This window comes from Macrotis lagotis, chromosome 1, assembly GCF_037893015.1.
Source record: "Macrotis lagotis isolate mMagLag1 chromosome 1, bilby.v1.9.chrom.fasta, whole genome shotgun sequence".
NCBI classification, from domain to species: domain Eukaryota; kingdom Metazoa; phylum Chordata; class Mammalia; order Peramelemorphia; family Peramelidae; genus Macrotis; species Macrotis lagotis.
This window is the reverse complement of record NC_133658.1, coordinates 642,274,324-642,296,993: the sequence shown is the minus strand read 5'-3', so window position 1 is coordinate 642,296,993 and position 22,670 is coordinate 642,274,324. Positions and strand designations below refer to the sequence as shown.

The window sequence follows — 22,670 nt, the reverse complement described above, 5'->3', positions numbered from 1 at the left end:
GAGTTTCCCTATCCATTAAACTATGTTGCCTCTGTAAGATATAAACCCCAGAAAAGTAATTGGAATCAGGTTGTGAAGAGCTTTAAATGTCAAACAGAAAACTTTGAATTGTATCTTAGAATCATAAGTGGCCACTGGAATAACATGATTGAACAAATGCTTTAGGAACATCATTGGCACTTGTGAGGAAGACAGAATGGAGCCTTGAAGCAGGAAGACCAATTTAAAAGCTACTGCAAAAGTTCAGTGAGGTTGGAGCAGCTAGGAGGTACAGTGGATAGAGCACCGGCCCTGGAGTCAGGAGTACCTGAGTTCAAATCCGGCCTCAGACACTTAATAATTACCTAGCTGTGTGGCCTTGGGCAAGCCACTTAACCCCATTTGTCTTGCAAAAACCTAAAAAAAAAAGTTCAGTGATTCATGTAGGGAGAACAGAGAAGTCAGACATCATCTAGGCAAGGGGGATGGGACAAAATTCAAATAAAAACCAATCCCTGGGGGCAACATATTGACCTAGAAATCCACAAGTTAATATTATCTATCTTACATAGTATTTTTATTGTGTAACATGTTTCTCAATTACACTTTAACCAGGTTCCAGACACAAGTTTGATACCTCAGATAAGTCCAACCTAAACCTCAACATGAAGATTATCAAGTAGGGTATCAAACTTTTTTCATTTTTCCTGAGCAGAGATGCTCACTTAATGAACTTTGTTTATGACCCTTAATCATGAGCATATTTAGTCACTTCAGGAAAGAATCCAATTCTGCTGCCTACTCTTTATCAGTCACTAGATTTCTGGGATTCAGAATCGCAGAATCATAAAGTCCTCCCTGTCAAAAATTTAAATCCAAGTTTTTGTGGGATGTAGATCTTCACCATGCAAATGGATCATCAAGTATGCTTTAACTGAAGTTGGTACTTACTGCCAGGTTTTGGAGAAGGGTCTCTTTTGGGGGTCCCAGTAATGAAAGAACAGCCAAGGTTTCCTCTTGGATCTGTTAGGAGGTTCAAGAGGCTCCTAACAGTGAACCTCTTTTCCTTTTTGGCAGAGAAATTTCTATTTCTTTTTAGGAATTTTTCCGCCCTTTTGAATTATTTCTTAAGTATAAAATGGTCAAAATTCTGGTTCAGATGAAGCTTTTGGCAGAACACGGATAACTCAGGCTGGATGGTCAGTGGTAGCAGGTAAATACTAGGTTTAATCAGAGAACTGGACTTAAAGTCTGATTGCCTTCCATGCTGATCACCATTTGCTATTTCTATTGGATTCTCAACTTCCTTTGACTTCAAACACGATCAAGTATATGAAGTGCTTTGCAAGTACTGAACCATTATTGGTTATCTGATGTTTTTCCTGCAACAGCACAGGGTTCAAGGAGGAGCATGCACTTAATTCATGTATTGATTGAAATGCTGAGCAAGGATGTGGACACTCAATAATAATATCTGACACATAGTGACTTAAAATGGCAAATAGCTTAATATACACCCTCTTATATGAACTTCACAAAAATCTCATGGGGCAGGAATTATAGGTATTATTCCTATTTACAAATGAAGAAACTGAGGCACAGAGAGGTTAAGTGATGCCTATGGTCACATAGGTAATATTTACTAAAAAGTTAAAGATGAATTTGAGATAGCTAGGTGGCACAATGAAGAGCAGTGGGTCTGGACTCAGAATTCTCTTTGTGAGTTCAAATCTAGCTTCAGACAAAAATTAGCTGTGTGAGCCTTGGTTCATCATGTAAACCTGTTTGCCTTAATTTCTTCATTTGTAAATATGACTAAATAAAAGGAAATGGCAAGATGTTATTTGAAAGGCAAAGTTCGCATTAAATGGCAGATAAAAAGATTTTTTTAAAATATTTAGAATTCAAAGAAAAATATTAAGCCCCTACCCTACTTGAGAGGCAGTGTGCAGTCTCAAATGGACTATCTGGATTTGTAGCTATTTGGCATGTGCAGAAAAAGACATAAATTTGGATAAACTTACCATATTAAACCAATTCAAAGAAGGAACCCCCATAATTTTCTCATGCTTTATCAAATACTTTTGCTTATGGTAAAACACCAATTTTTTTTTTTAATGCCATTCAGATATTTCTTGGAGCATCCCTTCACAAATGCAAAATAAACAAAACAAGGAAAATAATAGACACTGTAAGGAGGCAACAATCCAACTACTAAAGATACATTTGGCACAATGTAGAGACTGTCAGACAGCCTTGGGGGTGGAGGGAAGGGAAGAGGGGGGGAAAACTGTAGAATTCAGAGCCTTGCAAAAAAATGATGGGTACATATTACTGTTGTATTTAATTGGAAAACAAATAAAATGTTAAAATAAAAAAATGTACTTAAGCCATCTATTTTAGCCTCCATAAGACTGAGAACTCCATCATCCCTCTTTAGAGAAAGCAAAATGTTTCTTCCTTCGTATTAAAAACCCCAACATACCTTATAGACTTTTCTTATTTCAGAGATTTCACTTTCTAAATCAATTCTATTATGTTCCACAAGGCTTTTCAGGTGGCATTAACATGAAAATGCAAACAGAAAAGTATAATACACCTTTTCTGATCACTCATTCCTTTGATCATATCTCTGACCTCTACTAAGAGGTAAATGCTTCAAAATCTCTTAAAATTTCAGGATAAATAAAATATCACTGATAATTATCTATGCTATTAGAAAGGAAGCAAAACTAATTTCCCTCCATTCTCCGCCCCCCCCCCATCCAATTCCAAATTACATTTGGAATACATTCCAACAACTCAATCTGATATTTAGAGTTTGGGGAAAGTATCCATTAAAAAAAAATCAAGTAAATGAAAGAGGGATTGTCTTATTTCATCTTAGGAATCCAGGAGCATAAAAGCAAGCTTTCTAAACAAATGTGGAACAGAAAAAACCCAATTGAGACAGTAAATGTGCTAAAGAACTGATTTTATAATACTCTTTATTTGATTAAAGAATTTGTATTCTTTGTGTACACTGGAATGTTATATTCCCTATGTAATTATCTTACAGGGTTACAAAACTTCTTTCATTTTAAATATTACCCCAAAAGTAATTTCAAAAAAAAAAAAACCAAAACGTTCCTGTGAAACTAAACCTGACTTTTAAAAATCATATGGACAAGCAACTCTTGAACAAAACTGGATTAATATTATTTCTCACCTACTTAACTACATGACAAATTTCTTATTCCTGTCCCCCTCCCCAAAAAACCCTCACATGGAAACCAAGTTGAAGATTCCTCCCTGACCCAGTTAAGAGAAAAGAAGGGGGGGGGGCAGGAACTTCCTTGGAAGACAATCCCAGGGCCCTTATAAAAGTACAGACTACTTCAAGCACACTCTCCACAAGGCAGAGAGAAGGGTTCTTTCAGTGGCTAAAGGAGCAGGAGTATTTCTATACAAGTTGTTTTGCTTCTCTCCTCTGCCAGTCGCTGTTGTAGCATAATATGCCATTTACTGAAGCCAACCTTTATCAAGTTATCAATCCAGGCTCTGTTAGCTGCTGAGTTTTTCTTATTGGTGGATAAACTAGCATGGAAAAATTAACCGGTATCTGATGCTATATGGAGGAAAAGGTTTAAAAGAAGAAAGGGGGAAGTGGACTTTTCAGTAAGTGTTTTATCACAAAGCAAAAAATGGGCTATGCAAGCAGTCCCTACACCAGGACATATAAAAAGAAATTTCCATCTGCTTGTTAAGGACCTAAAACCTGGTAGCAACATGGGAGTCCTTTCAAGGCTACAGGTCAATGAGATGGTTGAGACCCAATGAATTCATCTTCAAAAAATACCGTTCTATTCTTGTCTAGGATTCTGAGGACATAACGTTCAGAATGGCCAGGAGGAAGGTGATGGTGACAGGACTTTATATAGATCACAAAATATTCTAATGTATGAAACTTAAACCTTTAGCCAGAGTGCCCCAAATGGAATAACTGCAAAAGGGGGAACCTTGGCAATAGACATGATTATATCTATGGATGGATAAGCTCTCATTTGGGGCCCCAAGAGCAGCATCATTCTCCTATTTTTCCTAAGTGAAGATCAAGAGACCACCTGAGAGTTGTCACTTAGTCCCAAAGAGAAGGCAGCTACCACTTAATCTTGACTTCAAACTAGATTTTCAGCAAGATTCTTGGGAATAGGCCTGAATGAGAGACATCTTGGGAGTGTGCAGAATACAGAAGTAGGAGGCAGCAGGGAGGGTGAAGGCAAATGGAACAGGGATATAAGACATTCTTTGTGTTTTTACTCCAGAACCCCATTACAAAAATCAAAACCTTCCCTTTCAAAGTTCTACCATGAAGGACTGGCCAGATCAGTTTGTTTCAAGGAGTGACAAACAAATGCAGTGCTTATGTACAAAAAAAAAAAGATCCCAGTGCCTGACTGAAGTGACAGAAAGAAGGCTAGGAGCAAAAGGGATTTTAAAAAAAGATTTAAACCTCTGTCTGCAGAGAAAATCTTTTAAAACAAAGAAACTATGAGGTGCAACTGCATTTAGGGAATGAAATGAGGGGTGGGGCATGGAAGATGTTTAACCGGGGGCATTCTCTGGGGAGCCTGCTTTCTGGCTGGTCAGTGAGATCTGCCAACAAAGTCAGCAGCCCCCCCCCCCCCTTTAGTTTGTGTCAATTCTTTGCCAAAGAATGTCTCTGAGACCCTGGAACTGGGGATGAGTTGAGGGTCCTTGCACATCCAGAATCGTGCATCTTATCAGAAAAAAGATTTCCATCGGCTTGCAGATTTGGAAAAAACTCTTTAGCCATTGTAGGTTTCTTCTTTTATTTAAAAATCTTCCTTTTAGATTTCCTTCTCTTGGTATTACAGGATTTCATATTTATCCACAAGGAAGGTGGTCTCCGTGGAAAACCTTACAGGACTATTCCCATCCACTTGGGTCACTTTGGTAACCTAGAAAAACACAAACAGATTGGGGTGGGGAAAGTGAGCCTTTAAGAAGCTTATTAAATTTTCATCACAGCCCAGATCAAATCCCTTGAGCATAATGAAGGAGGTGACTTAGGAGATCAACTGAGATGTAAATATTAAGGAAATTCATGTCTTTAACTACCAATGTAGAGATGATGGAGAGGTTAAGTGGTACCTCCATCATATGATGGAAGGTGTCAGGATGCTTGCAAAGACTGGCTATGGCAAGGTGGTACATGTTATGATTATAACCACAAATATCTTTTACTGCCCCAGCACTAATATAGTCATCATCCCCAGGTCACAAAAATGGTTTACTGCCTCCATCAGTGAACTACTTCTGAACACGAAGAGAACTATTAAACAGAAAGAAAATAAGGAATAATTCTGAACTCCAAAGAATGATGGCGATGGAAGAGGGGGGTGTAGCATAGTATTCGTGTAAATAAACATAAGTAAAAAAAACCCCTAAAATTAGAATCAGGCTGGTGCAACTGAATCTACTACACACTCACCTCCCCCTAATTTGAAGTTTCATTTTATAGACTGAACACTATTGTTGACTGGACAAGATTTATAGTTTAAATCCAATTCAAAATAAATGGGACCAAAAACGATTCTGACCAAAGATGCATCACCCTAATTCACTATCAGTACTTGGCTGCAGCATGTCTGGTTTGCCCTGGTGGTCTCTTAGCAAATTTCATGCCAGGTAGTTTTACCCAACTCATTTAATGGGTTTAGTCAGGTTAACTATTCCTGAAGTTTTTGAGGTATTTGGAGGGGACATTAAATTTTATCCTGTTGCATGCCCTTCTGATTTGTCTCAAATTAGAATAGTGCATCTGTTTAGAAGTATTCCCCCTAGCAGCCTGTTTCATTATGTGACATCCAATATAGATCAAGTTTATATTAATGACAAGGAAAAATGAGTGGCTGCTTTTGGGAGGAGTCCAGCAGAGGAAGTTAGAACTTCCTACCCACTTATCGGAGACATTCGGAAGATAAGAGAATGCCAAGACAATCAGTACTTCCCACATCCCCAAGAAAACAAAATAAAAAAGGGAAAAAAACAGTATGACTGGATCTGTTGGTGATATAATTTCATAGGCAGAGGGAACAGTGAGTTAAAATGATGTCCTAAAGGAATTATTCACACCATATCACCATTGCTCCTCAGAGATATGAGAGTGAAATACTGACTAATGTTAGAGTTGATCCCTATACTAACTGAAGAGAAGCAGAAGCAAGGATAAACTAGATAGCATCTCTTCTGCTTATTGGCACTTATATGACTCTTCCAAATTATGTTCTCCTTAAGCAAAAATGAAAAAAAAATCATTAAAATGAATTTGCATTACTTCAGCATCAAGTCATGGCAAAATAACACAAAAGTATAAAAGTGTGTTGAGTGGTGGGAGACAGCTAAGCCCAGCTATCACAAAGCACATCAGCCACACATAAAGAATTGTCCTTCCTATTGTCACACACTTCACATAGAACATTTAACTTGTTCTCAATTCAGTTAGTATTAGGGGGAGGGGGAGAAAAAGAAAGGGCTAAAGCCAATGGTGGAATAGTTTACAGAGATTACCAGTTCTTTTGACACTTCTGTCCTGACCCTGAAACCATGCAGCTTACCAGCTGCCATCTACCCCCCCCAACCCCAGCTTGAGTTGTACCATCATCCTTAGGTATGAATACCTGTATGTTGCAATAATTCTTTTTGGAGATGAAGGAGACTTGCACAGGAAAGAAGTCATTAGGCTGCCCAGCAATGCTGAATTCTAGGCTGCCACTCTTGTTTTTGGCATCGATTACTGGCAGGCACCACTCCAAGGTGTTGCGTCGACTGTCGTGGCGATATTCACCATCAATTTCACCAATTACAGGGGCCCCAACTCCAGACCTGTCACAGGTAACACATACACGAAATCAACTCAGTTGGCCAAAGACAAAGGAATTCATTAAGGATGACTAGCACCAAATTAAAAGAGATGTTTACATAGCCCTTGAGAAACAAGGTTCCAAATTAGGATGGGGTCTGAAGCCTGACACCCTGATTTTGGGACACATTTATTTTACTGGAAACAGTAGGCATCTAGCAAGATCTCTCAGGTTTCAAGAAGTAATAATATTCTCTTGGAATCAAGACATATGTGTTTGTAAACCTTGTATTCCTGACTTAATTCTGGGTTAATACTGGTGCAGATATCCTTTCATGTGTCACTGAGAAAAAGCAAATTGGCACTGGAAAACTTTTCAGATCCAAACCTTTAATTATTTAGAGAAAGGTTGTTGAATTTGGGTCTTATAGATCATGAGTCTCTAGGTGCATTTATAAACCTAAAATTAGAAGATGGATTCTGATTCAATAGGTCAGCATTTAACCTGACAATTAAAGGAATAACTTGGGCAAGGGAGTCTAAGAAAACTACTTCCAGGGCAAGTTAGGGTATATTTTTCACTATGCATGAAGTTGACAAGCAATGTTGTCCACTCCTACACATTCTAAATTTACCTTCCTTTAATTCACCAAGTACATTTTATGTTTCTGTTAGGGGTGGAGTAAATAAAGGGGACAAAGAAAATTATATAAAGGTGATCTTAAAGACTAAAGGCTATGGTCCTAAATCTATTTTAGTGCCCTTCTCTACATTCCCAAATCTGATTTTGGTCATTTCTGACACTAGCAATACTAGAGGACAGGGTATAGTGGGTTGTATAAGGGTCGCTTGTGGAGAGTATTGCAAAACTGAGCTAAGACACAGGAAACCATCAAAACCACAATTACAGGGTAGATGGTGAAGCTTAAAAATTGTGGCATCCTAAAAATAGTCCAGTAAAATAAATCTTGACAAACAAAAAACCCACACCTGTCACAAGTCTAAAGCTCTATAACAGCTCAAGGCAGCCATCTATTGTTCCTAAGAAAACAGCAAATAGGCTGTGGATAATAAGGCGATTACTCCATTAAAGGTAAGCTTGGGGGAAGTGCAAGTATATACTTTCTGAATGCAGAATTAAAGGATAGGTAGGATTGATAAAATGTACTATGTAAAGGTCAGAAATAATTTCCTGCATGTAAAGTTTCAAATTAAATGAGTATTTTCTCCTCAATTATCATAGATCCACATTATAATGTGCAATGTCAGGAAGAACTCTACTATTCTTCAGAATTCAGTCCCAAATTGGTAGAAAAAAAGGAAAATTCCTATATCAAGTAGAGCTAATATAGGGAGAAAGGGAACAGGCATTTATTAAGTACCTAGCCCTATGTTAACCCTCTAAAGCATTTCATTTAATACTAAAACATCTGGGAGGTAGGTGATAATATGATCCCAGAAACAGACAGGTCCCAAGACCAGGAAATCTTCTGGATTCTATGCACCTCATTAGAATACAACCTTACTGGAATAAGGTCAAACATGTTCCTCAATAGGAAATGTGTTGAGCTTGCCTACTATATGCACAAGACTAGGACAGGTGCTTTAGATGATCTGCCCAAAGGCTCCATGTCCATGGGTATCTCTGAACACCCAGGTCTGCCCCTCAGTGACAGACAGGTTCTCCCCACTCCCTCCAACCCTTGGCTAAAGCTCTGCTTTTGACAGGAAGCCTCCTTTAGAGGAGGACTCTCCTTTTTTCCCAAGGAAGCTGCTCATCTGCTCATAGCAGGTGTTTCCGTCATTGGGCTGGAAGCTCCTAAAGGGCAGGTACAGTCTTCTGCCTTTCTTTGTATTCCCACTGCCAGGCATGTAACAAGTACTTAACAAATGCTTACTGACTGATATGGTAAGAAATTGCTAATTTGGGCGGGGGGGGGGTACTTTTAAAGTAGAACACATACACAGAAAAGCGTGGTTAACAGTGGTTTCTTCTTTTAGAATGATTAGGATCTAAACCAAACTACTTGGGAACATTTGATGGTCCATCCCTTAAAGACTTTCCAAGGTTCCTAATAGGCTGGACAAGATCAAAGAAGGTCCCTGAATATTATCAAAGCTTTGATTTATCAGCTAAGCCTCAGGAAAGTGATTCCACTTACGGGAGTGGGATAGTGATGACAACATCATTCAGTTCCAAGTTGTCTTCTTGCAGTTCATATTCTATGTTGACATCACAGCCGTTTCCACTTTCAGAGGGCCAACAGTTAACTAGGGGCACAAAAACAAAAGCAGGCATGATGAGGTATTAAGAGAACCACAGAATGTCAGAGCTGGATGGGATCTCAGAAATCACCAAGCCAAACCCATTTTAGAAATGAGAAACTAAAGCCTAAAGTCATTTGGCTAATTATCAGCAGAACTGATTCTTTTTTTTTTTTAAAGGATTTTTGCAAGGCAAATGGGGTTAAGTGGCTTGCCCAAGGCCACACAGCTAGGTAATTATTAAATGTCTGAGCCCGGATTTGAACCCAGGTACTCCTGACTCCAGGGCCGGTGCTCTATCCACTATGCCACCTAGCTGCCCCAGCAGAACTGTTTCTTAAATCCATGTGTCCCAATTCTAAATTAATGATCTTTCTGCTTACAATATGCTTTAAGAAGACAGGCTAGTAAATCAGAGGTAACTAATTCCAATGATCCTTAAACATCCACTGTAAAGCAACAATATTAGAAATGGCCATTCAAAACTGAAGCTACTGAAAAAAAAATGTCACAGAGCTAAGTTCTGGGAACAGTTCAATTTGTTGCCCAAAAAGCCAGCACTACTACCAGTTTTCCCAAAATGAGAGTCTAGCTCAATAGCACAGACCAAAGGCACTTACTTGTCAATGGAATGAATGATTCCTCTGTGGTCTGTAGCCTCCACTTTAGCACTCCAACATCACTGTTAACTGGGAATGACTTCTCAGGGTTCTTCAAGCCAATTAGAGACTCTGCAGTAAAGAGTTTTTTGTCCACATTTGGGTGGGTCTGATATGACAGAGAGGAGAAAGAAGAACTTTAACATAAATTCAGAAAAGGTAAGATACAAGGTGTTTTCTTCTGATGTTATGTGGTCCAAAGCTTTAATTTAGGGAAGAGAAAGAACTAAAAAAATAACTAGTGACAAATCCTAGGAAAGGATTTCTCTCACAAAACTATAGGATGGGGCGGCTAGGTGGCGCAGTGGATAGAGCAGCAGCCCTGGAGTCAAGAGGACCTGAGTTCAAATGCAACCTCAGACACTTAATAATTACCTAGCTGTGTGGCCTTTGGCAAGCCACTTAACCCCATTTGCCTCGAAAAATCCTAAAAAAATAAAACAAAACAAAAAACTATAGGATAGTTAACAATTAATTCCAATTCCTATTCTTCTCTATAGGAAAGTACAACTTCTGAAATGCTGCTGGGTTTATAAAAAAAATTTATACATAAAAAAGTCAAGACTACCAACACTTTCATAATACATTTATAAGAATCTACTTCATGTTGCAGCTAGATGTTAATCTTTGTCTTTTATAAAGAAGCACTACATGGAAGGAAAGAAGAAAGCAAAATTTCTAAATCACTGGAAAGCTCTGTGGATAGCAAAGTTACAGAAATGATGAGCCTTGGCATAGCACAGAACTCAAATTGGCTAGACTTTAACAGATGAATAAGCCTATTGGGTACACTGTTTAAGATTTGTCTTTCCTTGTTATGGTGCTATATACATTTCTGGAATCAGAGTAGCTTTTATCTTTAATTTTTTTTTAAATAATGCCATCTTTTGGGGGGGTTACAAGGCAAAGGAGTTAAGTGACTTGCCCAAGGTCACACAGTTAAGTAGTATTAAGTGTCTGAGGTCACATTTGAACTCAGATCCTTCTGATTCCAGGGCCAGTACTCTATCCACTGCGCCACCTAAGCTGCCCCAAGGCCATTTTTCTTGAAGAGATTTCTCACTTGTGTTGGGTAATAGGAAATTAAGAGACTCATAAAATTAATAAAAAAAAAATTGGTAGAGCACTGAGGAGAAAAAATTACTCCTGCGAAACCATGTAGTTTATATAACAATGAGGATTGATAATCATCACTCACTTGACAAGTTGAATAATCTTCTCTTTCTGAACTTATCAAAAGAGAAAATTATACCACATCCTTAAATTGCCATATTTTATAACCATATAATTGATTTTTAAGACTTCTTATAATATCTAGCCCATAACAATCATTCTAGTTTGATGAATTCCCTCAAGGTTTTTCAGATCCTTTGCCTCCACTTACTTGTAGTTGTACTCCCTTCTTATCTTCATTTTCCACATGCAGACGAATTCGACCAAATTTGTCATCTGAGATCCTTAGCATGATCATGCCATGTAGCTCCATGTTCTGCAAGCCTCCGTCTCGTCCACAAGTCAATGTAATTTTTTCTTCAATCTTCATATGCACACTACAGGTATAAGAAAGTCATTTACTCAAGTTGGAAAAGGAAAATGAGGTATTGCTCAATGTTAAGTTCACTACTGCCAATGTATTTTTAAAGATGCTACCACTCTGGCCAGCATTAAGTGAGGCCTGTTTTTATTCCTACTCTGATTTCACCTGATTTATAAGACTACAAAACTCCTGTAAAGAGGAACTAAGAAATAAAGATTTAAGAACTTGACTCCTATCTGATTTTCCTTGTCCTCTTAAAGACAAAAGCTTTTGGTACCAAGATCAATTCTATGAACAATTTATATCCACAGGAGCTCAGCTAGAGTTTACCCATGCAACCAAAGGTGTCAAAGTCTTTTCTGGATAGCCTAACAATTACTGATTCTAATTTATTCTCTCTTCAGACCATCTTCACAAAGGTGCCAGAGCACATCAATCTTATATTACACTTTTACTAAAAACCTCCAGTGGTTTCCCCAATGGCTAATTAACTGTAAACTACTAATCTGGTATTCAAGGCCCTTTACAATCTCACTCCAATCCATCTTTCCTGCTTAACTCATATTATTCCCTTTCACCCATCTCTGTTCAAATCCAACTGGATTAGTCATTGCTTGTCCCACCTCTCCCCATCTCCACCCATTTCCATCCTGTCCATTTTTATCAGTTGTCTTTGGCTCATACTATCCCGGGTACCTCAAACAGGCTACTCCACTCCACAAACTCCATCTACTTAAAGTCCATCCTTGCAAAGATCAACTTAGGTACTCAGTCTTCCACGAAGTATTTACTGAAATACCAACCACTGGAAAAAATTTATCTCTTTCTCCTCAAATAATTTATAGTACTTTGCCCAAACCTCTCATTTGCACTGAATTATCTTTATTCATCACAGTCATTTGGGTACATGTCTTTCCTTCTGTAAGCCTGCAAATTCTTTGAAAGAATGGTAACACACACACACACACACACACACACACACACACACACACAACTTGCACACAAACATGCACATTACACTTTTGCATTATCTCTTTGTATTTCTCAATGCCATCACAGTCCACTTTATAGTAGGTAACTTATTTTTAAATGAGTAGGTTAGAGTTCCAACTATCTCCCAAGTACAAATGGTCAGTGATAACGTTCTTATAACTTTCTAGACTAAGAAATCCACTAGCTATATCTCAGACATTTCGGCTTCAGGAAATCTACAGTGAATCAGTCATCCTATCACTTCTAACAAACTGATGCAACGTCGTTCTATTTCACACAGAACACAAAGGGAGTGAACATGCTTCCTTTATACAAACCTAATAGAACTGTTCTTCCAGAGTCATCTTTCACTTGACCTCAAAACCACCAGCAACAGTAGAAGGCTCTGGGCTTCAACACAAGAAATCTGAGCTGTGAATATGTAGACTTGTTTCATAACTGGTACTTACTTACTTATAAGTTTTTTCCAACAAATATTAATGTCCAGAGTTAGAAACAAGCTAATCTGAACACTTCTCTATGGTGTAAATACTTAGAAGGAAAGAATGCATATTCATATGATTATATAATATTTATAAACTTTGGGTGAAACATTTGAGTTTTTTCCCAGTTCAACTTAGAAAAGTGGGAAAGATACAACACCAATGGACATTCACTGCTCTAGTTCACCTAGTTAGGATAACTCTGAGAAATAGGACACTAAACACACCACACATACAAAATAAGCATCTAAATTAATTTAAGCAGTAAAGACTTGAGAAAAGGCAAGTCTCTGTTAGTCAACAAGTATATATTAAGCTCCTACAATGTGAAAAGTTACATGCTAAGGATATAAAGGAAAGGAAAACAAACAACTAAAACCAATCAAAAACCAGCCCTTGCTCTCAAGGAACTCCAAGTCTTTTGAGAAAGACAACATATAAACAACTACATATGAATAAAATATTCAAAGATAACCAACAGAGTGAAAGCACTAGCATTGAGGGGGACTTGGGAAGGCTTCTTATAGAAAGTGCGATTTTTAGCTAGGACATGAAGGAATTCAGGAAAACCTGGAAGCAGCAGGAAAGAGGGAGAGAATCCCAGGCATGGGGGATAGTGAGCAAAGATATACTTGTAGTAGGCATAGCAAGAAGGTCAGAATATATAGGGATAAATGAGAAGGTAGAAGAAGTAAGGTTATAAAGGACTGTAAATGCCAAGTAGATGATTTTATATTTTTCCCAGAACTAAGAATGCCAACTGTACTTTAAGATCAATGACAGCTGAGGGAATGGAGTGTGGGAGAGAAGAGGCAGAAAGATCAAAGAGAAAGCTAATGCAATAGTCCAAGTATAAAGTGATGAGGGCTTGTATTGGGGCACTGGTGGCATCACAGAAGAGAAGAGGGCGTATTTAAGAGATGCAAAGGTGAATTCAACAGGTCTTGACAACAGACTGGTATGGGGAGTAAGAGACAGTGAGGAGTTAAAAATAATACCTACATTCAAAGCATGGGAAACTGGAAGGAGAGTGGTTCTCTTGAGAGTTAAAAGAGTAAGTAAAGAGTTTGGGAAGAAAGATAATGAGTTCAGTTTTGGACATAACTGATTTTAAGATGTCTAAGGGACATGCAGGTTGAGAAGTACAATAACCAGCTGGAGATTGAAATGAAGAGGTCAAAATACAGGTTAGGACCAAATAAATATTTTTAAATTCAGATGATTAGACATTAATTAACAGAGATAACTAAATCCATGGAAGCCATTAAAACCAACAAATGAAAGGTATAGAAGGAGAAAAGAAGAAAGTCAAGAACAGAACCTTGGGGGATAGCCAGAGTGAACAAGCATGATCTAGATAAAATTCAGCAAAGAAAATTAAGGAAGAACAGTCAGATAGGTAGGAGAATCAGAAAAAAAAATTGTCATAAAAATTTGTAGAGAAGAAAATAATAAGGTTTTCAACAGTGTCAAAATCTATATAGAGGTCAAGAAGGATGAGAAAAGATCATTGAGGGGGCAGCTGGGTGGCGCAGTGGATAGAGCACCGGCCCTGGAGTCAGGAGTACCTGAGTTCAAATCCGGCCTCAGACACTTAATAATTACCTAGCTGTGTGGCCTTGGGCAAGCCACTTAACCCCCATTGCCTTGCAAAAGAAAAGAAAAAAAAAAGAAAAGATCAATGGATGTAGCAATTAAGAGATCATTATTAACCTAGAGAAGGCAAGTTTTAGTTGAATGCTAAGGAAGTCAGAGTGTAAAAAGTTAAAAATAGAGTGAGAAGGGAGATGGCTAGGTGGTGCAGTAGACAGGGCACTGGCCCTGGTGTCAGGAGGGCCTGAACTCGATCTAGCTTCAGACACTTAATAATTGCCTAGCTGTGTGACATTGGGCAAGTCACTTAACCCCACTGCCTTGAAAAAAAAAAGAAAAAAAGAAAAAAAAGAAAGAGTTGCCTGGCCACAATCAGGGATCCAGTTGGGATTATGTAATATAAATGTGTAGTGAATCCAGTCAAAATTGTTTTGTGACCCCCCCCCCCATTCATGAATAAGAGTAAAGAGAGCAAGAAGGTGGGAGTAATTCAAGGCTCAGTAGGGCAAGATCAGACAGTAAAGGACTCAAGAAGACAGTATAGTTCACCAAAGGGTCAAAAATAGGAAAGGGAACTGAGTGTAACCAATATAGGGATGATGTTGAAGGAAAGATTCAAGGGACTAAGAGGTAGGTCACAAAAAAAAGGACAAAGAATAGGATTAGGGCTTGCAAGGCTAAGAGAGAAGTGGAATGACAAGAGATTATGATAAAATCATGGAATTTCAGAGTTCATGGACATAGAAACAAAATCTGTGGGCAATGGTAAGTAAGATTATCTCTCTCTCTGTATAGCTAAACTAAGGTAGAGGAGTAGACCATGTGAAACAAGTGAGCTGGGGAGCTAAAATGTTAGGGTGTTTGAGGAAGTAGCAATACATATATATAATGAAGTCCTCTAATATTAAAGGTGGGTGTTGAAGATTGAAAGACTATGAACCATGAAGTGAACTAATTGAGAAAAGAAGGGGGCTGGTCTGGATGTCAACAGACAATGACTACTAGAATTTTGACTGGGTGGTAAATAAAGACTGAGTGAACCTCAAAGGGAAAGAGAACACTAAATGATGGCAGTAGAAAGTGAGCTTGGAAGTGGAAAAAGGGAGCAAGAAGTAATCTAATTTCCCAATTTCAATCAAACAACAAAAAATGAATGAAAGTGCAACTAGTGCAAGTAGCTTATGTCAGTAAAGGGCGCCAGGTCTCAGTAAGAGCCAGAGGACAGAAGGAACAAGAAAGGAAAAGCTTTAAAATGAAGATAGATTTATTACCTATGAAGCAAGCATTCCAGAGAGCACAGTGGAAAGGGTGAGTAACTTTAGAATGAAAAATTGGGGTGTTAGAGTTGAGGAAAATGATAATAAGGGAGCAGACAGAAAGGATAGAGAATAGAGTTTGAATACTGACAGCTGAGAGGTTCAAAATCACCAGGAATATCCATGGCAAGAAGCATGTTGGCAAAAGTTTTCTCCCCCAATATGTCCCAAGATATTTTCCTGTATATTAATATTTAGCATCTACTTTAAATCAATCTTTATATAAAAAGAGGAGAGCAACATTAGCTATCTGATATGCTCATGATGCAGAGATAAATTCCTACCTTTCCATGTTAATAGGTGGAGTAAGCACTTTGGCTGCTTCAGAGGTACGCTTGCCTGCATTGGAGGACATAATGGTTTCACCTTCAGATTTCAGTTTGTCCACAAAATTATCTACTTCTTTCCCTTTGGCTCCAAGTTTCAAAGCCTTGCTTGGACCTGAAGGTCTAAAAGGAAGGATGAATAGTGAGACATTAGCTGCCTTAGGAAAAAATTCAGTACACAGAGTTGGAAGGAACCTTAAGAGCTCTTGTCCAACTTTTTACAGAAAAATAAATGGAGATTCAAAAAGGCTAGATCAGTTAACTAGCAACACAACTGAAGATTAGAACCAGGACTTTAATCTTAAGAAAGAACTTTAGAGGTAATTGGTGGCACAGTGCAGAGTACTGGGTCTGGAATCAAGAAGACCTGAGTTCAAATCAAAGTGTTTACACTTACTGGCTATATGGTGCTGGGCAAGTCACTTAACCTGTGTTTGCTTCAGTTTTCTCAACTATAAAACGGGGATCTACCTTGCAGGTAAGTTGTGAAGGTCAAATGAGATATTTGCAAAGTGTTCAGCAAAGTGCCTTGACACGTAGAAAGTTCTATATAAATGTCAATTTTTTTCCCTTAGTGTGTTTCTCACTATTTTCTTGCTATTGGAGCAGTAATTTAATTATCGCTAGTTTCTTCATAAGTCCTTGATAGGGTGAATGCCCAAGACTTGAAGATTGGTTTTAAAAAAATGTAAGTTTTATTGTAATAGTAGTTAATGTACTGGATTCAGTTAAAAAGATTGGGTTTAAATCTTTCTGATACTTATTAGCTATGTAACCATGATCAATGTTCTAATGAGCTTCAATTTTTTAATCTGCAAAATAGGAATAATTTTTATAATATTTATCCCTTGAAGAAAAAAGGACTTTGCAAACTTTAAAAGTGCTATGTGTATATTTATTACTTATTAATTTTACTATCTAAATAGACATTCTTAAATTTATAGACCATTTTTAGTGAAATTCAATTATCAAAGCTATTATGAATAATGTGCTACTAGAACCCAAAGGTCCATGGATATAGTTATATATGCACTGATGATCAAATTTCTATACAGAAGTGCCCATAGGGAGCATCAACAATTAAACACATCCCCCAAGCAACTATTCCAGAGATGGAGTTAGACATTAATTTATCAAAGGAACACTTACACAAAAGGAGAAACAATAATATTTCTCCCTCACCCCTATATTATGTGGTCAAGTTTTATGCTTCATATTAATCCATCATGTCATTCTTTATCATTAGCTTGTCTAGATGCCAGGTACAAGCATAAAAGATATATGCATAGAGTCTTCATTTGGTTTTCTAGGGCTGCTGGTCCCACACCAGACTTATACCTGGCTGGTGCAGGTGCCACTTTTGTTTTTTCTGTTTCAATGATAGTCTCTGTGATCATGGCAGCTGTGCTGCCACCAGAAACCGCTGAGCTTCCAAATCCTCCAAAGCCTGGTGCTTTTTTGCCCTGTCTCTCAGCATCTCTTCGGGCTTGCTGTAACTCCTTTGCTTTACGCCTCATCTCAGCCTTGGCCTCACGCTCCTGAGTCTGTAAGAAAGAGGCAGCACATATGGATCCAGTATTGAGACAATAGTACACAGAAGCAACCAAAGATATAAAGGAAAAGGGAAAATCACAGAAATCACAGAAATAGTCTAGAAGACATATCAAACACTTCAGATTGAAAAGTCTCAAGGCAGCACTAACTTACCTCTCGAACTGCTCGGAACACCTTCTCCTCATGAGAGTCCATTTCTGTGAAAGTTCGGATTTGTGCCAGATTAACATTCTCTCGGTAACCCAGTGCAACAATCTCATCAAAGGCAAAAATCAGGTCAAAGCAGTGCTCAGATATCTCGTTTTCTTCTAAGGCTCGGCAATATTCAGGGATCTGGTCATTGAAGGTAGTGATAAAGGAAGAAGATATTTAGAACTTAATCAGGAGCTATCTTCCCCAGTCATACTCAGAAACACAGCCAACTCTTCTAGGCTTGAGCATGTCCCCAACCTGAACCCTTCTCATCTCTTTTGCTAGTTTTTTTCCTTCTGAGAAATTAATTCTTATTATCAAGGCATCTCTCACTTGTGGCTCTTGAATAAGCACAAAAAAAAAGTTTTAGAACTTGTTATCTAAACATACACCAATAAATAATAATTGCCAGATATACAAAATATCTTAATTAAGTCATTTGTTCCAAATTTTATATATGAACTTCAATTTGCTAAAACAATCATGAAATGTAGTATTCCTATATAATCCTTCCTAAATTTTGTTTAAAATCATTTCTTGGAATTTCTCTGGTTACATAAATTTTCCTGGCAGAGGATAAAGTTCTATTAAAAATGCTACAGAATCACATATTGCAAAGACATAATCAGCAAATATTTTTAACAGCTGTGGTTTTTACTTTAGGGATAAATTCATAAGTTCTCTCCAACAAAAGAATAAATTTCTTCATTTGTAGTAACATCTGATATATCTGCATTTTGACCAGTTTATTTTAAATATTAATCTGTTAAAATAAAGGTCTGTTGTATTGTTTTTTTCCCCTCAGATTTGAGCAGGAGCTCTCACAAGAGAAAGATAGGTTAAAGAAAAAAAAAACAAATCTGATACGACAAGAGGGAATTTTACCACTCTAGAGAAGAGTCGTAGAGTCTCCAGGTCCTCCAGGATGTTACTATTTTTGGTGGTGATCAGAACCATGTACAGCTTCTCCATAGGTTGATAGACGTATCTTACACTCTCTGTCTCAACAAATGTGTGCTGTTTTCCAGTATTCATAAGCTTGGGGAAAGCTGCTAGCAACCCTTCAATTCGAGTCCGGGTCATTTCCACAAACTGTCGAGAGACTATAGCTTTCCCTGCTTTTGTGCAAACGGCTGCTGCCAACAGCACCTGTCAGGGATGCAAGCATTAAGTATAGTTATTTCAACTTAACTAGAATTAAATATGTTGAAATACAACCACCTATAGAGGAAGTTATTTCCAAATATGCTAGTCTCCAATTTAAATTGTCATTTTTAAAAAGGAGTCTTATTTTCTCAACATTCTCAGAAATGGATTATTCCAGCTAAGAAAAAATAAATCAAACATCTAGAGATATTTAGCTTACATTGTGATTTAATGATAGTCTCTCTAAATTCTAGACCAGAGTTCTTTTTATTGTACTGAGTAAATAAAGACTAAGTTAAAATGAGAACAAAAAAGAAAATGACTACTATACTTGTTTTGCAACTTAATGAACAAGAAAAAGAAATCTATTTTTGGAAAATAAGTTCTCTCTATGGAATATTTCAGTCAGACAATATTAGTTGGTTCTACAGAACTGCTTTTTTGTTTTCAAATTCTTTTTAGAAGCTGGCTTACAGGCTACACCAGGAGACAGGGATAATATAGTCAGAAATGAAAGTGAAGACAGCAATCAATTAACAAGAATTTATTACTGGTTATGTGCCGGGCACTAGTGATATCAATAAAAAAAATGTTTAAGTACTCTTAAGTTTTAATTAAATGTTTTTTTTGCTACAAACTTTTATTTTTGATATCATTAAGACTCATAGAGCCTACCTTCAGAATATCTCTTTTATACAACCTCCCTCTCCCTTCCATAAAGCCATTACCTTGGTATAAACCCTCACTATCTCACTCCAAGACTTATGTCAATAGTTTCAGGCTGATCTTCCAATTGCAAGTCTCTTGCTATTTCAGCCATTCTATTGCCAAAGTGATTTTGAAGTATAGGTCTGATCCTGTTACCACCCCAGTGTTGACTCCAATGGTTCTCTATTACATGCAGAATCAAATATAAAACCTGGCTTTTAAAGTCCTTTATAACCTGGCCCTTCCTACTTCTCCAGTCTTCTTATATTATATTCCTTTCAATTTATTCTTTGATCATTAGCATTGACCTCTTTGCTATTCATCCTACACAACAAATCCTACTCTTACCCTGTGCATCTCCCATACTTGGAATGTTTTCCTTTCTCCTATCTCCAGGTTTTCTTCTAGTCTCAGTGCCATTATGTGTGCGTGAGTGCGCGTACATATTTTGTATGAAATGTTGTCTCCTTCATTAGAATGTGAATTCCTGAGGGGCAGGAATTTATATCCCTTTAGTTCCAATGCCCAGCACCATAAACACTTTGTAAATGACTGCTGACTTGACTTTAAATTCCTAGTTTTTTCTTCCCCCTCTCCAACTCTCAGAGCTATCCTTATTAATAAATAATAAAAACAAAAGAGAAAAATGAAAGCATTTTAGTATTTGGAGTCAGGGTTAACCAACACATCAAGTTAGTTTGACAGTAAATGCAAAGTCCTATACCCATAACCCCCATATCTCTGTGAAGAAGAGAGGGAGGTATAATTTCTTATGTAAGGGCCAACTTTAGTTATTATATTTATATTGTACTGTTTCATGCTTTTGTTGTTGTTTTTCCTGTTATTTGCATTTACATTGTCCTAGCCACTATATTTTTCTGATTCTACTTTCTGGAAATAATTTTTTTTCAAACTTCCTGAGTTTGCTACAACTCAAACATGGGTAGCATTCTACTTTGGTGAACTCATAATGAATATAATCTAAAAAATCTTGTGGACTAGAATTTCTGAAACCACAATGGAAGTCTGACTCAGGTAAAATAAAAGCATTTCTCCCTCATCTTTAAGTGGAATGAGAACTACTGAATCTATTCTCCAACTTGTACCCTTTGACTAACCCTTTTACCCATCCTATTCAGTCACGTTGACACTCTGCAAAGGAAGAGAAATGATCCCAAATAGTGTGCTGGTCCTTGACACTCAAAACCTTGCCATCTTCCTAACAGTCTTTTACAATCTGGCATTTCATGAAACAAATAAAAGCTCATAGAGAAGAGAGACCTCAATTGCTATAAAAGCAGATAGTAAGGAAATTAAGTACAGAATTAACAGTTTCTTCAAAGAAGTCTCCCAGAGTACACAAATACAGACAACAAAAAAGACCATTTTTTTTTTCATTTTGGAAGTCACAAGGCTAGAATACAACCTCTGAAATAGCAACTTATCTGCTGGGATTGACCAGCCTTTTCAGTATTACAATGCTACCCTGTCTCCCACATAGGTGAGGTGCTTTAAGAAATGAATACTAGATGGATCCCCAACTCTCCCATTCTATGAGAGCTAAGTCAGTCAATTTGTATAAATGTTTATAATATTAACACACCATTCTATATTAATTATAGGAGAAAGTATTCCTTATTCATCTGATAATAAATAGGTAATAAGGTTGTTTCAGAAACAATTATTATCATGCACCTCAAAGCAATAAAATACTGGATAACTCATATTCAAAAGCTATTAGACTTCTCTGCTTACTGCACAATTATCAGATTCACAAACCATTTGAATGAAGAGGGGCTGGAGAGATTCCATTTTTTCCATCCTCATTTTATAAAACAGAGGTTATGTGATATGCCCATGGTTATAAAGTGAGTAGATGTTATTTAGCCTAATGAACAAGGATTTTTTTTTTTTAGGTTTTTGCAAGGCAAATAGGGTTAAGTGGCTTGCCCAAGGCCACACAGCTAGGTAATTATTAAGTGTCTGAGACCGGATTTGAACCCAGGTACTCCTGACTCCAGGGCCAGTGCTTTATCCACTGCACCACCTAGCCGCCCCTGAACAAGGATTTTTAATTTTACCAACTGATTTGCTTTAATTGCACATAGGTCTCAAGAGATCTGACTACCAGCTTCATAGTCAAAGCTCTATTCCAAAATAAAATAATTATAATTTCAATTGAAGACTGACTCAAAGGAGCAATACAACCCCGTTGGAAAAACAGTATGCTTTTCATTTATTTTCATTTTCTACCAACTTACTGATTTTAGTTCCTTCTTTCACTGTGAAGCTTGATTTCAGGTTTATTTTGTACATATTCATGAACAACTTATTATAATCAATATACTCGTAAGTAGTACCATACTTATCTTTAAGTTATATACAACCAAGGGAGTTGAGTAAATGCTAAATAATCATAACAAGAACACAACCTTTTAGGATTAGATTATATTTTGCAAAAAAATTTTTTTCTGAATTTTCAATAGGGTCAGAGTTAGTCTACTGAGCAAAAATGTGGCTCATTACTTTCCAAAAGAATTATTTTTTCTGACTTGACAGATAGACCACCACCATTCTTTTGGAGTTTTGAGCAACCTCCTAAGCAAAAGGTGTCTGAGAAGGATCTGAAGAGAAAACATGACTCAATCTCAAAGGAATTTCCTAACACATTTTTCAAAGGTAGTGCCAACATTGGGTTAGGTTGGTCAAGTATGGAATTATGAAGAAATTCAATGAATAGCTTTTGTAGCCCAGATAGCGAATTATCAATTTGGGGAACTTCTTGGTGTAGAAACAAACCACCTCACTTTTCTTTTTTGCCCAGGGAATATAGGAAGTACCAAACTTCTTCACTTTAGTCATCATCTAACTCCTGGATAACTGTTACACTGACCTGGGTTAAATGATACATACTTAGAAGATACAAAATATCTCTGAATCTGTCAAGTAGGAAAGTTACTCATTAGTGTATGTAAATCCTTCCACATAAGATCAAGCAACATAGTATATAGAACATCAGACTTGAAGTTAAAGGACCACAACTTGAATCTCAGTT

General features: G+C 37.3%; 1 protein-coding gene across 1 annotated transcript in view; it reads right to left on the bottom strand.

The window, feature by feature from the left end:
- Window positions 1–2,949: 2,949 nt before the first annotated feature.
- Window positions 2,950–22,670, bottom strand: part of ARCN1 (archain 1) — a 31,865-nt gene continuing 12,144 nt past the window's right edge. The window contains exons 2-10 of the mRNA XM_074215176.1: window positions 18,647–18,910; window positions 17,723–17,902; window positions 17,354–17,559; window positions 15,974–16,138; window positions 11,153–11,318; window positions 9,730–9,877; window positions 9,007–9,115; window positions 6,663–6,867; window positions 2,950–4,940 (exon numbers count right to left, since the gene is read on the bottom strand). Of these exons, the coding sequence (XP_074071277.1) occupies window positions 4,851–4,940; window positions 6,663–6,867; window positions 9,007–9,115; window positions 9,730–9,877; window positions 11,153–11,318; window positions 15,974–16,138; window positions 17,354–17,559; window positions 17,723–17,902; window positions 18,647–18,910 (1,533 nt within the window). The 3' untranslated portion in view covers window positions 2,950–4,850. The remainder of the gene's footprint in view (window positions 4,941–6,662; window positions 6,868–9,006; window positions 9,116–9,729; window positions 9,878–11,152; window positions 11,319–15,973; window positions 16,139–17,353; window positions 17,560–17,722; window positions 17,903–18,646; window positions 18,911–22,670) is intronic.